Source organism: Caloenas nicobarica, chromosome 3, assembly GCF_036013445.1.
Source record: "Caloenas nicobarica isolate bCalNic1 chromosome 3, bCalNic1.hap1, whole genome shotgun sequence".
In the NCBI taxonomy this organism is placed as follows: Eukaryota; Metazoa; Chordata; class Aves; order Columbiformes; family Columbidae; genus Caloenas; species Caloenas nicobarica.
This window is the reverse complement of record NC_088247.1, coordinates 20,217,136-20,235,279: the sequence shown is the minus strand read 5'-3', so window position 1 is coordinate 20,235,279 and position 18,144 is coordinate 20,217,136. Positions and strand designations below refer to the sequence as shown.

The following is an 18,144-nucleotide window of genomic DNA, read 5'->3' as shown; positions in this document are numbered from 1 at the left end:
AAACTAATATTAAATAAACTGGTATGGAAGTACGATTTCTCCACCAGTGCAGTTTTGGGGGCTTTTCTTTCCTCGGGGCAGGCAGCCTCACTGATGCAGTGCATGGGAGAGTGAATTACATTTATTATACCAATAAATAACATCCAGCATGTACAATGCTGATGACCTTACTAAAGAATACACAATTTGTCTCCTTCAGGTCAAAAAGAAATCTTGCAATACAAGATCAACATCGAGCCAAAGGATGTGGAAAACTGAAGGAATTACTGCATCTAAAAATAGCATCTAAAGTTGACTCAAAAGCCTTTATTCATTGTAAATCTATGCGTCACTCTTCCCTCTGTACTAGGCGGATTTTATTGGAACATACTTCCAACCATTATGTATTTTCCAGTTATTTCCAATACAGAGATTACCATTTTAGATTCAGACAGACTCAGGTGTTGTTAGAATTTATCTAGATATTTGTTCTTACAGAATGCCAAGGACATTTTCTATTAATATGGAAGGTACTACTGGCTTGCATAAAAAGTAAAAACAAAAATTCAGGTGCTCTATTACCTGCTTCCTGGTTTCAGACAATGCGACAGCTCTTCCTTCCACTTTATGGAAAATCCCAGGTCACTTCACTGAAAAAGCTGCAACTCTTGGAATTTTATTTTCTGCTTCCTGAAGTTAACGACATGCTGCCAGAGCAGATAAATTAGCTGTTTTATTGCTCCGCCTCCAGCTCCTCCTGCTCCTGGCAAAGCAAACTCAGAAGAACTGAGAGTGACGGGGCTGCGTCAGGACTTCTCTCATATTTATCCCCTCATTCCTCATCAGTACAGCCTCAGCACAGGCATCTGTGCATTCCTGGCTCTTGGGAGAAGCTGCTTTCTACCTATGAAGACCCTCAACCTTAAAGTACCCAACTAAATGACTTTCAGGGAAGGGAATCTCTGGGAATAGAGATGATTCCTTCATTTTTCTTCTATGTCCATCCTAACATCAATATCAAAACTAGAAAAAAAATAATAAAGCCATTTTAGAGCTACTACTCACTTCCAATTCCTGCTTCCTACTCATTAGAGAACAGGTTACTTTACAGAATGCATCAAGAGAATCAATGATTAATAATAATTATTATGCTTTATATGTTTTTATCACATTCTATAACTTGAATCAATCAACACCCATCTCATTTTACCTCATATTGCAACAGTAGAACTAAACTAAATAAAATGTACCTCCTTCGTAGCACTTCTAATATTGACAGTGTTAAGTCAACAATTAATTAGAAAGCACTTTTTAGTATCTCTGTAATTACTTCATTACATTGACAAAGTAGAAAAACACCAGAAAGAAGCATGAAACACTTTTAGCCAGAAAATGTTTTTGTACACATGTTGTTTCCAAGGTCAAAAGTTCCTGTCTCAGTATAAGCAAAGATGATCCTGTACTACTTCAGTCTTCACAGTTTAATGCCATTTTTGAAGACTTTTCCATTTTGAATGTTACAACTTACTTCCTTATCTTCATCACTCCTTATCGGTTACAGACTAGCTATCACTCAGGCCATATAAATATTATTTGCACCATATGGAGAGCAACTTCGTGCACTTCTCAGTAACACATTATATCTAACGTGGACTCTCAAGGGGTCATTCCCAGAGTTCAAAAGGAAAGAAAAATGCTTTCAAACATATGCACATGCAACAAAACAGGAGAAGTTAAAAAGAGGGATCTGGAGTTGTTTAGCCTGGAGAAAAAGAGGCTGAGAGGAGACCTTACCACTGTCTACAACAGCCTGAAAGGAGGATGTAGCATGGAGAATGTCAGTCTCGTTTCCCAAGTAGCAAGTGATAGAACAAGAGGAAATGGCCTCAAGTTGTGTCAGAGGAGGTTTAGATTGGATATTAGGAAAAACATCTTCACAGAAAGGGTTGTCAGGCATTGGAACAGGCTGCCCAGGGAAGTGGTGGAGTCACCATCCCTGGAGGTGTTTAAAAGATGCATAGATGAGGTCCTTAGGGACATGGTTCAGAGGTGGACTTGATGATCTTAAAGGTCTTTTCCAACCTAAACGATTCTATGATTCTATGATTAGTCTTGCAGAAATAGAATGAAAATAAAATATTAGAAATATCTCTAAAAGACGAAGTTAAATGCAAACCTGCATTTCAGAAAAATCACATGATTTAAAATAGCCACATAGCAAGTCACAGAGTCATAGAATAAATAGTTTGAGTTGGAAGGGACTTCTAAAGATCACCAAGCGCCCTGCAATGAGCAGGGACATCTTCAACTAGATCAGGCTGCTCAGAGCCCCATCCAGTCTGGCCTTGAGTGTTTCCAGGGATAGGGCATCTACCACCAATATGGGCAATCTGTGCCAGCATTTTACCACCCCCATTGTACAAAATTCCTGCCTTTTTTAGTTTAAAACCATTACCCCTTGTCCTGTCACCACAGGCCCTACTAAAAGTCTGCCTTCATCATTCTTATAGGCCCCTTTTAAGTACTGAAAGACTGCAATAAGGTCTCCCCAGAGCCTTCTCCTCTCCAAGCTGAACAACCCCAAGTCTCTCAGCCTGTCCTCATAGCAAAGCTGTTCCAGCTCTCTGATCATTTTTGTGGCCTCCTCTGGACCCTCTCCAACAGGTCCATACCTAGCATGACAACTCAGCAGATAGGAGATTAATTAAAAAATAATTCAGGGAAGTCAAAATTGTAAATGTTTCTGAAGTAAGACATTTGGTTTTGCTGCTGGGCGGGAGCAGCATGCCCAGGGAAACATGGAGCGGGGGGGCAGGTGGCTCTCCCTTGCGTGCAAGAAGGGAAAGTGGAAGAGGACTCTGTGTGTGCAGAACCTGTCCCTTCAAGTTGTATCACAATCTCCGTTTATTTTTAAGGTTTTTCCCTGAGGGCAGGCCCATTCCAGGGAGGCCCCAGGGGCCAATTAACAGCTTCCTCAGGAAGCCGTTCCTCCCCTCCCGCCGCCTGCCAGGCCACCTTTCCACCAGGGCTATCATGAGGGGCCACAGACATCACACGCCACAAAATCAGGGAATGATTCATGTGAAACCAAATGCTTTTCCCTGGCTAATTTTTCTGCTAACTCTGAGAACTGACTGAGAAGACCAAGGGCAGAAACAAGCCACTACTGTTGACACCCAGCAGCCAAAAGAAACCCGAGTACCACTCACAGCATTTTTCTGGGTTGAGTTTTTTTAACTGTGAAGTGGTACAATCTCTATTTTGTAAATTAAAAGAGCAAATTGAAACAAAACAAATGGGTACATACTAGCATTAATGTACTAAATAGACGAACTACTTAAATACATTACTTACTATCTTCTTCTAATATAAATAGTCATCTCAAAAAAAGAAGTTTGAGTAGTACCTGCAGCCAAAAATTACCAAAAAAAAAAATCTTGGTTTCAATAAGCAGATATATCTGCTAATTACTTTTCAGCTTTGAATAATAGATTTTTAGAATATTTCTAACAACTAAAAATACATATTTACATGTCTCAGAAATGTATAAACTACTCCGCTTGACTAAGAACACTGCCACATATATAGCTTAAAAGCCAGCGAAAAAAATCTTTCCCACAAATATTATCCACCAAATTTTAAGTTCACCTGAAAAAGAATTGTCTTGGACCCACAGCTAAACTATAACTGATGTAAGACTGGTCAGAAGTATAAATATACCCTTTGATCCAGAGGCATACAAATGCCACTTCATGGCTGGGATTTCCAGACATTTAAGACACCTTAAGTATAATTTAAGAGGCTGAGAAGTGCAAGCCACAAACTGAGCACTTAACTTCTTAAGCACATACATTTCTTTGCTAAAGTTTCCTCTGGCATCAGATGATGTGCTACTACAGTAGTGTCGCGGCTGAAATCTCTCCTGAGAGATGACAGACGTGCTCTGGTCTCTGGAGGGACAAATCTTGAAGATAACACTGAGCTGAATTTTAGTTCCCACCCACTGATGCTTTGTCACTGTGCAGTCAAAAACAACAGATTTATGGAACAAAAGACAAATCAACCAAGAGAAAAAAGGCACATTTTAATTCCACAAAGACATTCAATAAGTTTTTCAAATCCTGATGCTATTGGAAATCTCTTACGTGTGGGTCCAGATGTTAAAAATTATTTATTTTATGGGTATATACCATAGTGCCCAATTATCTCCAAAGTTCGAAGTTAAAAAAATAAATTAAATTAATTCCACTGCAATCATCAGCTTGTTTTAAAAGCCATTTTTTGTTTATATTGTCCAGAAGATTGGCTCCTGAAAAATGAAATATTCCTTCAGAGAAATAAGGATATTTTCAAGGCAAAGTCAATGTGCAAAAGTCAATAAGTAAATAAAATATAGTTTAATATTTAAGGATCCTATAAATGTAAATTATACTCCAGGCAATAGACAAAGGTGCGTTTATTATTATAGACTAATGATGAGATACATAGCTTTTTCTGATTTTCAGGAAAAGACTTTGGGAAGGTAGGTATGGGGAAAAAAATCAGGATACAAATTCTGTCATAAACAATGTCTGACAAGCAAGATGGGTACTTGCGCTATGCTAATACTATTACAAAACAATTCCTCATAGATATCCACAGAAAAAAAAGTAAAAGAAAGATAACAGAAAACTGTTACCTGAAGAATCTGGGTTGCACAGATATTACTGTTTTCATATATAATGTGGGAATTCAAACTTTACCAATATTGAAATGGCAAGTCTAGTTTGAATTCAACTTGATATTGTTGAATGGTGAGTGCCAAACCACAACTAGTTCTGATTTCTTTCTTTGACAAATAAGGGATTATAAACACATGCCATGGAGTTACAAAACTGACCCGTCTAATACACCTGAGTGCTTGAGTGTGTGGACTATACACAAGTTATTTACCTGCCTCTTATATCTGTTCTCTTAAGTGTTGTTCACATTGCAAGTTCATAAAAAATGGAAAACTTCTCCTGTACTATTTAAAGTGTTTGGCATACCCACAAATTTCTTCAAAAGATAGTTATGTCTTACATCCATTGATGGACAGATACTTTTTATACAGGTATGACCAGTATAAAGATTGACATTGAATGTGGTTATTTTTTTTTAATTAGTCTTGCTTTCTGCCACTTAAACTACTTTGCCAAACTGTTCAGTTGGAAATCTCCAATTAAATTATCTCAGCCTATTTTTACATTTTAGACAATATTTCTTCTGTTGCCACTAGTTTTATGCAATTCTTCACATGTAAGATGTACCCAAAATGCATAAGGAAAACAGAACATGTCAAAAAGAAAACACTGATGTCATAACAGGAAGATCAGAAGATTTTCTGGCTAAGTTTTCAAAACTGTCATTTATTGAATCAAGAATCCAAATTTTAGAAATTTCAAGTGATTTAGCTTATTGATACTCACGAAAAAGAATAGCCTGAGTTTAAAAAATTACTTTAAATACAGTATAAGAGATGTTTCTATACTAAGAAAGGTCTTTACAGACCTTTAATAATTTCCTGGTAGCAATTATTTACACTCCTGACAGCTATGTCTTCAAGCTACACTTACAGCACAGAAAATTCTAACTAGCGAACATTTTAATAGATTTATTTTAGCTGATTCTACCCCTTACATAGGTGCTATTGCACTTACTTAAGCTCTGCCCAGACCAATAAAATTAAATCAGAAACTTAATGACTTGAATTTGGCCAGTGCAAACCACCTATTCACATAATCCGATTGCTCTCACTGGCTCTTGCAGCCCTGTTGCAGCTCTGCAATTCTTCTTGCCTGATGGAAGTCTGTCCTTTTTCTGGCAATTTAAACAAGTGTCTGGGTTTTCTTTACTTAAGACTGAGAATGTTACCTAAGTCAAAGATCTGAATTTTACGATAACTTAAAATACTCTCGCCTTTCACATTTATCAGAGAGTTTATCACAATGCTATCAAATCAAAACTTTTTTCTTGAACTCAAATTAACTATTATCCCAGAGAGTGACAAAATTATCACTTAAAAGGCATCATGCTTTGATAGGCAGCTTCCCAGCACCAAATGAATCATGGTGTATTTTTTACACAGGCATGCCACACCATCGTACTACTGCAGACAATGTAATGCAGCATTTATTTGTATTTATTTTGAATTTTGAAAGGCTCACTAGTTATCTGTGCACCAGACCACACACTGCCCCACATATTTTCCAAAACATTTTTGAAAAATGGGAAAAAAATGTTTCCTTACCGTTAAAGCATTGTAAGACTTTGATTCAGACACACTTTAAAGATTTAAATATTCATGGCAGATTTAATCTGATTATCATAAAATTTTTCTGATTATCATGATAAACAGTCATTAAATAGAAGCCACAATGAGATATCAAAGAGTGGGATTTTATATTGAAGTGGCCCATCAGAACCATGTAGAACATGGTGGATCTTGGACAGAGGCTATAAGTCTCTGAATTTAGCTGTTTTGAGAAGTCAGCACTGAATTTCATGCTGCCCCAACTATGATGCTCACACTGCCTGGAGATCAGTCAAAGCAAGCATGGGCTCGCTTACTCTATACATTTTCTTCTACAAAGGAAATCAGCAGACATACGGCTAATAAAAGGCTATTAAATCCATCAGTCTGGCTAACAAAATGCAAATAACCTGACATTCAGAAGTCATCATGCTGCTTACCAAAACCAGTTATTAGTTGAGGTAATGCTGTGTACAAAATAACATTCTTTTCCTTTTTTAGACCAGCCAGGCAATGAACAAACTGTTGTACTAAGTGATTTAAGGCAAAAGAATGTTGAAAGAAAATGTTTCCGAAAGATCCAGGGAGTGGCATTTGAAAACAATAAAAGATCTGAAAGTCTGAACAACATCAGTTCACAAAAAAAGAAAGCAATGTTATTGTCATTAAAACTAACTTTGGATTTATATATGTATGGTCATTGTTTTGCTTAGTAAAACTTATAAACAACTCAGAAAAACAAACGAGCAAACAAAAAAGCCACAAGAGAGAACACTACATTGCACCAAACCTCACAGTTTTCACCCTACAAACTTTCACAAGGTTCAGGAAGCCACACCAGGCACTGCACAAACTCTTCAATGTTCTAATCTTTGCTAATATTTGTAAAAACAGATTAAACAAAAAGACACAAAGCTGAGAGCCCACACTGGTCTCTCTCTCATGTCTTTCTCAAGAAGTCTGAGAATCTTTGTTATTTGCGATAAATCAAACTTTCATTCAATTTCCTTTTTAAAATAATCACTTGACTCTCATTAGCAACAGTAGTAATTCCATACCAAAAAGAAATCAAATTTGGCAGCCCTATAAGCAAAGGAAGGAAAAGGAAATATTTATGTCATTCCATTCCAGCTCAGCCAGCTCTCATTGCACCATCTCTTTGGATTGTCTTGAAATTCTGCCCATGTTTGCAATAATAAAGCCTGTAAAGCTATTTTTGTTTTGGTTGGTTTTATTGGGTTCTTTTTTTGTTTTGATTTTTTTTTTCCATCAAACCCAAATGAAACAAGTGATAAAGACAATTTGGTTCAGTTATTTCCATTTTACTGTATATATATACACACACATACATATGCACAATATGGACAGCATGTGTGTATATATATATATGTATATATATAAACACAGACATACACACAAGTATTTAAAATATTAACTTATTCTTATACACAAACTTCTCCAAAAAGACAAGCCACTATAAATATTTAGCTTGTGTAATATAGATTTTAAATGTCACCTTTAGAAATGGACCTTTTCTGTAAGTGAAGTCTTAGCCTACAAGGCTGTAAACATTTTGGCTTGCTGGAAAGAGACTCAGCAAAAGTCCAAGCCCAGGAAGAATCAGAAGCCTGGGGATTACTCATGTATACAAAAAGCATAAATTTGCTTTTGTAAGATGAGATCTAGAGTGTAGAAAATAGCCGATCACAGAATAATATATGAGGTGGGAAAAAACACTGTAAACAAGCTACAATAGGCTTTGAAAGTCTCAGAAATTTGAATCCAAAAAGAGATAATTGAAAAAATACCATTTCAAGAGATGAATCAATAGAGGTAAAAATGTACAGTTTGTTTTTCAATTGCTCAGAATAGAATTGGGGCCTAAAAATTTTAATCTAACATTTTCATTTTATCCATTATACACAGTAAATGGCTGTAAAAGGGCATTTTGTAATTAAAAACCCCAAAATATTATGCAATTTTACACTCCATGCACTATTTCTTTTCTTCTTTTGTTATTTTCTGAATAGCTGGCTGCTATTTTTCATGTCATAATAACAATTGCAATTTCTTCTATTATGTTATGTTGGTTTCTTTCCACAGCTTCATTTTACCTTCATGCCGGGCTCAGTCCTCTTTTTTACTGGCTACGCTATCTATTTTTCTTTTCTGCTAGACTTTAAGCCTTTTAATTTAAATTTAGTTTACTTACAAGCCAATCCATAAGTACACATGGGCAGACTAACATTTACTTAATATCTAAATGATGAAGTTTTCTGCTGGCTAACGACATCCCCATTTCATCTCTTAATAAGCACTGACCTCACCTGGGAAACAAGTCAGTAAGAGCTACTCAGAAAAATGGAGGAGGCTGGAATATTTATTAGTCATATTTTTCTTAGGCATGTGTTTACCACAATGTCAGATGAGACATTCACTCCTCTCCTTGTGTCTCAGATCCAGACCCTCCTGATGATGCAAGGAATAGGCATCTCCCTGTTGTTTTTCCACCAGCCTTCTTTGGGAATTAGGAGAGAAAAGAGTATATTTACTCACTTCCCAGCATCCATTTCTTACTCTTTCCAGTGACTAATCCCATGTTTGTCTCTGCTACTCCAAAGTTTCTTATTCAGTGTCCCTCATGACTCTAAATTCCCCAAAGTAATGATGAAAATGTACATAACTCACCACTTCAAATGTTGCTGTTTTTTGGGAAAACTGAATAACAGCACAGACATTGAAGCTATCTGTTAGCAGAATCAGGAAGCCAGAAAATTGTTTAAATTTGTAATTTTCAACTGGGTACCTAGACAACAATACCAAGTTTATATAATCTCGATGGCTTTCTAAAACATCGTAGCAGAAGAAACAAAAAAATCTTGTGCTGACCACAGTCCAAGCTCCCAAAGCTTTGCGAATTAGAAGACAATCTTTTGAAACAGCTAGAAAGCAAGTATCCTACACAGTCCAGATGAGCATATAAAGTGATTTTGTTAGTAAATGGTGAATTTTCATAGTGGGGGAAGGCTACCAGTAGAGTTTCACAGGGAGCCGTGCAGGGTTCTACGTCGTTCAATTTATTCTTGAGTGGAACAGGGATGAACAACAGAAAGAACAAAGTTTTGCTTATGATTTTGATCTATTTTAACACAGTCTGACTACGAAGAACAGCAGAAGAACCTGTCCACAGTCTATGAATGGCTACTAAAGCCAAGAGGGCAACCGTGTCCTGGGTGCATCAAGCACAGCATTACCAGCCAGGCGAGGGAGGGGATTGTCCCGCTCTGCTCTGCACTGGTGCGGCCTCACCTGGAGCACTGCGTGCAGTTCTGGGCACCACAGCATAAAAAGGATAAAAAGCTTCTAGACAGTGTCCAGAAGATGGCTACAAAGTTGGTGGAGGGTTTGGAGAGGAAGCCTTATGAGGAGCGGCTAAAGTCACTTGGTTTGTTCAGCCTGGAGGAGACTGAGGGGAGACCTCATGGCAGCTACAGCTTCCTCACAAGGGGACGAGGAGGGGCAGGTGCCAAACTCTTCTCTCTGGCAACCAATGATAGAACCTGAGGGAATGGCAGGAAGATGTGCCAGGGGAGGTTTAGGTTGGACATCAGGAAAAGGTTCTTCATGCAGAGGGTGCTGGAGCACTGGGACAGGCTCCCCAGGGAGGTGTCACGGCCCCAAGCCTGGCAGTGTTCAAGGAGAGACTGGACAAGGCCCTCAGACACATGGTGTGAACTGTGGGGTTGTCACATGCAGAGACGGGAGTTGGACTCAGTGATCCTCCTGGGTCCCTACCAACTCAGGACATTCCATGATTCTATGATTCTATAAAATACAGACCTAACATGCATTAATACAAAGTAATGTATATGGAGAAAGCCAAACTTTACAAACAAAATGATGGGCCTAGAACTGATCATTACTACTTATGGACAAGACCTGAAACTACCCTTGATAATTTCATGAAAGTAACAGTTCAAGAGAAGGAAATATTATGTTGGGAATTATTAGGAAAGAAACAGAAAATAAAAAGCAGAGGTGATCTTAATGCTGCTGTATAAATCCTTAGTTAGCTCACATACCAGATCTGTCCATGTAACTACTGTGGGAAGTTATACTTTCCTCATCTCAAAACACAGCAGACCAGATTAGGAGCAATTCAGATGATGAGAGGTTAAGAACACCAACCTTTCAGTAAGAAGGCACCTCAACTTTAAAAATAAATGAATGGAGAAACTTAGGATCAAAGGTCATAAAATCATGGTTGGCACTGAGATGACAGAGAGGGATTGAGTCTCTATCTAACAGAAGAAATGGGGGACACCAAGTGAAGCTAGTAACTCGCAGGCTTCAAACAAAAGGAGAGAGCAATTTACACCATGTAGTTTGTATAGTACTCCTTGTACCAAAAAGCTATCGGTGTAAGTAACAGCTAAATTAGTTGGAAAGAAAAAGAAAAAGGATGTTAAACAATTTGTGGAGTAGAAAATAATCAAGATTTACATATAATATGGAAATAATCTTTAGCTCAGAAAATCCCTAAACTGCAGAGGTTATTATAGGGATGAACCACTATACACTGGTGTATGCTGTCTACTTATTTATAAGCTGCCCTTTCAATCACCCTCAAAGAACAGATATTAGGTCAAATGGATCTTTGGCTTTACTCATTACAGATGTATTTCTGTAAATAAATACATATTTAGCATTTCAACACTCAAATGTTAAGTATTTACTGGTCAAGAACACATCTTAGTAAAGAAGATGAAAATCAGAAATTATATTTATTAACTGCAACATAAGACAATGTATTCCTCTGATGACAGTGTGTTAAACATACATTAAGATACTTGCAGGAAACTATGGGTATGATTTTGCTCCATATGTTTTCCCATTCTTCAACAAAGAATTTGATGAAGGTTAACTTGGTGCTGAGATGACAAAAATATTTTCCCACTAGTGGATCTAGTGACTCATTTGGGCCTTCTGCTGCATCCCTCAGCAAATTTGCCTTATGTCTCCCAGCAAATGCCAAACAGTACTAGTGGTGTGTCCTTCTGCCTCTGCTAATGGCCAAGCATATTCTGCAAACTCTACAAATGTCTCCTTAATGCATTCATGCCTTGGTTTTGGTTCCTTCCATCAGCGGGACAGACAGGCTGCCTGGCAGTGGTTTTCCAGGGTTCACATCCTGCACACCTCCCAAAGTTGCTTTGCTGGGGAGGGCTGGTATCTTTTGCAGTATCCATTTGATTTGCTGCTACTTAGAGAACAGGGCTTAATGGAGGAGAAATACTCTCCCGTTAGCAACAATTAACATACCTTAAAGTAAGTTACTTTCTGTATCGTGTACGACTCCTTAGCTCAAATTTTGCAAGTAGTTTCCTTCTGCCCAAAATACTATGAAAACATTCACTTCTGAAAAATATTTTCAGCTCTTGTTTAGACAAATAAATATCAACATCTACATACAGATGTTTAAACTCCTTTTGTTGTCAACAGAAGACAAGTCAACACACTCATGCTGGAGAAAGCATAAATAAATGAATAAACTGCCCAAACAGCAGCAGCTTAATTCAGTTGTCCAAACAGTGGTGCCTGCTGCTGGTTCAGATGTCCCAGGCTATCTGAGACATCTGTTGGGAGCAAGCAGGTATGACACAGGCCCAATGGGAAACCTGCATGCTTTCTGAAGAGGCAGTTGGAGGCTAAAAATAATTTTCTTATGGGAATTCAAATGGTGCTGGATACTACAGTTAGCAAACGAATCGAGTCCTAAGTGTCCCCATTCAGTAAGGCTCCTGCTCCGGGCACTATGGACTGTATTGGCTGAGCTGCTACTCACTAGACGGGAAGCTCAGATAGCAAACATGGCTGTAGACTCTGGTGTACGGAGACCTAAATGTAGGTGTTTTAATCTAAAACTGAATTCTGCACTTGGTCGTAAAATTTCCATGACGTAAGACATAAGATAACTTTTATTCAAATAATCTTATGCTTTCCCTCTGCTTTGTGTAACTCAAGCAAATCATCACTGGCATCTAATGCAGTTTGCTGCCCAGCCAAGATCTATATTCAGTTATTCTCAAACACTTCAAGTAAACCTTCAGTATCTGTTCTTCTTTTTTGAACACTATGTGTATACAAATATCTGTGTATTAACTAAAATCTTACGCCAGTGTCACATCTCTCAACTACCTCCTGAATGTAAATTGATGCTCAGCAGTGAAGTGACCAAGCTTACTCCCAGTCCAGATTTGAGACTACAATCCTTTGTCCTTCACAGTGTTGAGGTGTATTTATTTGCTGTCTTAATTGCTTAGTTTACTGGAAGTTTTATAAAAGGGTTTCAAATATTTTATCCGAAACAAGGATCCTGATTTTTCAGATAAGAACGGGATGGTGGTTTGCTGACTGAAAACACATAATTTGCAAACAGCAGATCTGCAAATAGCATGCATCACTCTGCTATATAGCCCAGAGACTCCTGCACTGACAGTATTCATACATATCACCCATTTATTTTCCCTAAATGTCTCTGTTAAGAGGCATAATGTTACCACAAATCAACACTGAAATAGAAAAATGTCATTATGTTTCCGTTACCCTATGTCTTTGGTGATTCAAGTACACTCCAAACAGATGTGTGATTTGTGCAATTCAGTTATTTTTTTTTAAATTGTATTAAGATAGATGCTTTTGAAAAGCATCAGTAATGCTTTTAACTGGCATTGTAAGTGTACATCAGATTCCACAAAAATTCTCATGGAGCTGTGAAAAAAAAGTGTAAGTATTTCTTATACAGCTGTTTAGAAACTCATAGAATTAAACAACTAACACTTTCCCCTTTCCATTTGGATAGACCCTTAACATTTACACTACAAACCAGAAATTAAAATAAATAAACAAAAAGGTATGCACTGTAAAGTATCCAATTTGTAGAATATGTTGGAATCATGGAAACAAAAACAATAACAAGCAACACTGAGACTGTTGCCTTCAATTTAATTTTAGTGACTACCTTCAAAAGCTACTTACCTGGAATGACTGCAATTTTAGAAGTCCTGTTAAGGTCTGATCACTTAAAATTATACTCATGTGTTTTATTCATAACAAACAGGAGAACCAAAGTAATAATTCCCTGTAGCAAATATTATTACTAGTGACTTATTTCAAAATAATTTCTTCTTCTCAATAACTTGCATCCTATTCTTACTGCAATTGGGGCCCACTTTCTTTCGTGACAATTATCTTTTATCAATTTTTACATTTTCTGCTTATAACAGAATGTTAGTTTCTGTTCTCGTTCAGTCTTTGAGACCCAGCTGCAGCGAATGCAATTATGCTTGTACAGCTAGCAAAAAGATCAGAGAGCATCCAAGTGCTACCAAGAAAAACTGTGAACAAATTTTAGTATTGGTCTGAGTATGTGTAACTAGTCTTGATGACAGGTTTGGATTTTGGTCGTATTTAGGCAAGATACAAATAGTAACATATTGTATCAATACTCAAAGGATCCCTATCCGAACTACAAATATCATGAACTAAAAATGGCTGTAAAACACAGAAATCTCCTAAATAAATGTAAGATAGGATACAATTCAGGGAAGAGAGGACAGCAATAGTACTGTAGCCCAGATTTCACATTCTTCAGGTGTTTAAATGGTCTAATATAAATATATTTCAGCAGTTTCCATGAATATATGAGCACTCTATGTTTAGTCAGAGATGAAAGGAAACTTCCAGGACCCCAGACATGAAGTGATTTTGCAACGGCTTTGGAGACGGGTCTCCATTCCTAAGGGAAGCCAGCACAGGACCTGCTGACTGGGGTGCCAGCCCTAGTCCTACAGAGAGTCTGGGCAATAGTCTCATCTTCCGTGAAACCACGTGCTCATCCAAGCCTTCGCCAGCAGTTTTGAAGCTGGCAGAACCCACTCTGCAGAAGAAATTGAAGCTGTGGATGCAGCCTGCAGCAGGGAAGGGGGAAGTGCCAGAAAGTGGGGGAAGCAGGAAAGAGTGAGAAAATGTACAGCCAGAAGTAGCACTGGCAAGGTCAGCAACTGGTGATGTTATGAACAGTTTTCAAAAGAGAGCCTGAGATTAGGAGTAGACATTTTTGATATGTGCAGGAAAACATTTGGCTGCACTGTTGGTCTGGGGCCCATGCTGTTTTAATCCATATAACAAATTATATGTGAAGTAGAGAAAAGCAAACTCAGCTTCCAAGATAGGACAGTTTTCAGAATCAGTGCTCAGCAAAAACCAATATTACTATATACTTATAAAAAATGAAAAACTTCTGGTGATTTTTTTTTTCTTTTTAACAAAATTGTATGGTCCATCTGTGTCCTAAGGAAGAAATAAAACAGACAAGAATGTGGGATTCACCAGTGCCAGTGGTTTAACTCATCAGCACCACACTTCGCAGGATTTTGTAAGTCCATGTTTTAAAGGGGAAGATATTCAATTAAATGTAAGTCATTATTTATAATTATCTAGCTATCAACACCACCACTAAAGAAAGTACATTTAATATATAGACTCCACATGAAAGGCAAACTGTGACAGGGAAACCAGAGATGAAATAACTGCTTCTCATATTCACACTTAAAAAAACCAAACTATTCTTGAGTGTAAAAAGCCCTCTGTAGCGATGGGCTACCTCCATTAGGCATGACACTGCTGTGTAGAACCACAGTTCTGCATAGCAGTAAGGTAAAAATGAGTGGTAAACCATCTGGTAATTCAATGAGTACCTCAGACATGTAATAATTATTCTGAAAGTACATACTACAGCTAAAAGTAGGCAATTAATACACAATAGGTAAGCTATTTATGTATAATTGGTACCTGCAAACTACTGATTACTAAATAAGCGGTACCATTGTTCTTTGTCCAAAAGACTCATTTTGCCTGACTGTCTTCTGCCCCATCTCCTTCCCGTTCGCATGCATTCAGCAGAACTGTAGCAGGAGTAATTGTGCATTTATGGATGTAATATTACTTATTTTATTTAAAAGTCCCCTAGTTGGTTGGTGAAAAAAGAGAATACCCATTAGCAGAAGACAAGCAAGGACACTGTTATGTTTTGAAGAATGCTGATCATCCGCATGCATATTTTGAAAAGTACTGTTCTTCGTCAAGCTGAAAAAAATGTTTTTAACTTCCTTTTCATTACTTCTGGTGCATTGTGGCTTGTATTATACCAGAATGATACTTCACATTTGGGATACTAGACAGTTTGATATACTAGTGGGGCTAGACAAGTATAATGCATGCATTGTTCACACATTCTCCTCTGACTCACTGCAAGATTATAAATACCCACCATAAGGGGAGCTCCACCCTGCTAGGTTTCATCTCATACTTTCTGCTGTTGCAGGCACTTCTACCTTTAACATGAAACCAAGCCATTAAGACTTCCATACTCTAAAGATTTTCCTTTTTTTCTTTTTTTTTTTATTTTTTATTTAAAATGGTTCACTAAACTAGCTTTACACAGTTTCCTGTAATCTCAAGGCAAATGGTGCTCTGTAAATGTACTTTGTTTCAAATGTAAGAAACATTAACCGCCCACTTCCTGTATTGTTCCCTAAAAGGTTTACAAGTACTGCAGGACTAATCCCATTCTGCCAAAAGGCTGCGCTCCTTGCCAAAGAGGGACTCAGTTAATGTTAAATGACTGTACTCATCACATTAAATAATACTTGGAAGCTGAAACACACCAAGGCTTTACAGCTCCCTTTTGAAAATATCTGACAAAGTCACAAGTCAATTTATTACACGAGGCCCCGCAGAAAATTCCCAGGGCCAAGCTCTGCTGAGCTTCTACGGCTGCGTGTGTGTAAGGGAAGGACAGGGCTGGTGCCAAGAGCTTTCTGAGCCCAAGTAGCGAGTAAGCAGGTCAGTGGAACAAATCCAGTCCTTACGGTAAGCCTTGAAACAAAATAGCTTGTGATGTTCGTTTAAATATTTGCGATTATTACAGGCAAATATGGCTGGAAATGTTGTCATTTTGTTAAAATCAATGTGAATGAAATAAATGTTAATCCTTGTCAATACTGAATTTCATTACCAACACTGTCCTGCTCTAAACATTGACCAGACCCTATAGAGGAATGGTGGGGCACTTCAGTTGACACGTTAGTACCCGAATTAAAACAAAGGACAGAGAACTCTTTAAGTTCGCATGTCCTCAGTCCTTTGCAGGAACTCGAACCGCGTTAGTTTTCCTAAATTCGGGGTGTGGCTCCGGGTTTGCTCTTACATCCCCACCATGTCTCAGAACTGAACAGAAAGTGCTACATAGATCCCTAGCGATCCTCCTGCCAACTGAACATGCTTTTAAGCAGGATAGTAAAGGAAGCAGCAAAACCCTTCTAGGGACGATTAAACTCGAGACATAATGCCCGCAGGTTAACCAGAATATCCACCTCTAACCACCCCCGCAAAACCCGGGGCACCGGCCAGACCCTGCCCGCCCCCCGCGCTGCCAAAGCCGGCCAGGGGCGCTCCGGGCACCGCCACCCCCCGGGACCGGCCACGGGGCCGAACGGGCAGCGGGGCCGGGGGGCGGCGAGCCCAGCCAGCCCTGCCGAGCTGCGGGCAGCCCCGGGAGCCTCCCCGCTGCCGGCGGGGCTCCTCGGTGAGCGGCGTCTGTCCGCCTGGCCGCTGCTCACCGCCGCGGGTCCAGCCCCCCCTCCCCCGACCGCAGACAAAGGGCTGAGGCTCCACCGCCACCCAAAGTGCCTCCCACCCCAGGTATCCCCTCCTCCTCCTCTGCCCTCCCTCCGCCCCTCTCCCTGCCCGCCGAGCCGCCGGCGCGGCAGCCCCCGCCCGGGTACTCACAGGATGGTGGTTTGGGGGGACACGGCGGGGACGCTCTCCAGCATCAGATGCATGCAGCGCACCGTGGTGCGGAAGCAGAGGCAGCGGCTGGGGCACCACACGCTCCCGCGCTGCTGCGGCGGCGGCGGGGGCTGCGCGGCGGCGGGGGGGACGAGCCCCCCGCTGCGGAGCAGCAGCAGGAGCAGGAGGCAGAGGCCGGGGGCGGCCGCCGCTTCGCGCCGGGCCATGCTGCAGGGCGCGGGGCAGGAGGAGGAGGAGAGGGGCTCCGGCAGGTCCGCGTCGCGCCCGCTCCGCTCCCCGGCCGCGGCTGCAGCTCTGGTCGGCGGCGGGGCGATCCCGTCCCCCCGCGCAGGCTGGAGGAGGGGACGGCGGTGGGCCCGCCCCGGCCGGCGGCGGGCTGGGCGGCCGCCCCGCCGCGGGGGCTCCGCACCGCCCTGCGCACGCAGCGCGGGGCAGCGCGGGGGCCAGGGGCGCGACAGCCGCCCCCGGGCGGCCGCTCCCCGGCTCTCGCCTCCAGCCCCGGGAAGGGAGGGGGTGAAGGTACCCCCTGAAACGGGCGACTGCGTGCACCCCGGGAGAGGAGAGGATACAGAGAAAATGAAGGGGAGGGGTGGGGAGAAGGGAAAGGAAAGGGAAAGAAAAAGGAAGGGAAAGGAGAGGAAAAGAGAACAGAATGCGAAGAGGAAAAAAGAGAAGGCAAAGAGGAACCCTTACGGGAAGAAGCATGTTCAACAAACTAAGTCCCATTTCTGCCCCGGTCTGAAAGACCCATGTACACAATCCCTGGTCTGTTCCCTCTTAGCGCTGCAATATTATGGCCAAAGCAGGAAAATCTGTCGGATTTGCCCTGAATTACATTCGACTGATGGTTTGGGGTAGGTGTGTACACTGTCAAGGAGGTAGGTGTAAGAGGACCATCAGAATGTAACTGTACTTAATGGTTGCAGCCTTAGCTCCCAAGATCTCGACTCTTTCTCAAAACAAAAATAGCATGAGAACACAAAAATAGGTTACCTTTGAGATTTCCAACATTGCCCTAATAT

At 40.3% G+C, this 18,144-nt stretch overlaps 1 protein-coding gene across 2 annotated transcripts in view; it reads right to left on the bottom strand.

Moving 5' to 3' along the window:
• The window catches only part of PXDN (peroxidasin), an 89,943-nt gene extending 72,524 nt beyond the window's left edge, over nt 1–17,419 (bottom strand). For both annotated transcript variants that reach the window (XM_065631382.1, XM_065631383.1), the window contains exon 1: nt 17,102–17,419. In XM_065631382.1, the coding sequence (XP_065487454.1) occupies nt 17,102–17,328 (227 nt within the window). In that variant the 5' untranslated portion in view covers nt 17,329–17,419. The remainder of the gene's footprint in view (nt 1–17,101) is intronic.
• Between the last annotated feature and the right edge of the window lie 725 nt (nt 17,420–18,144).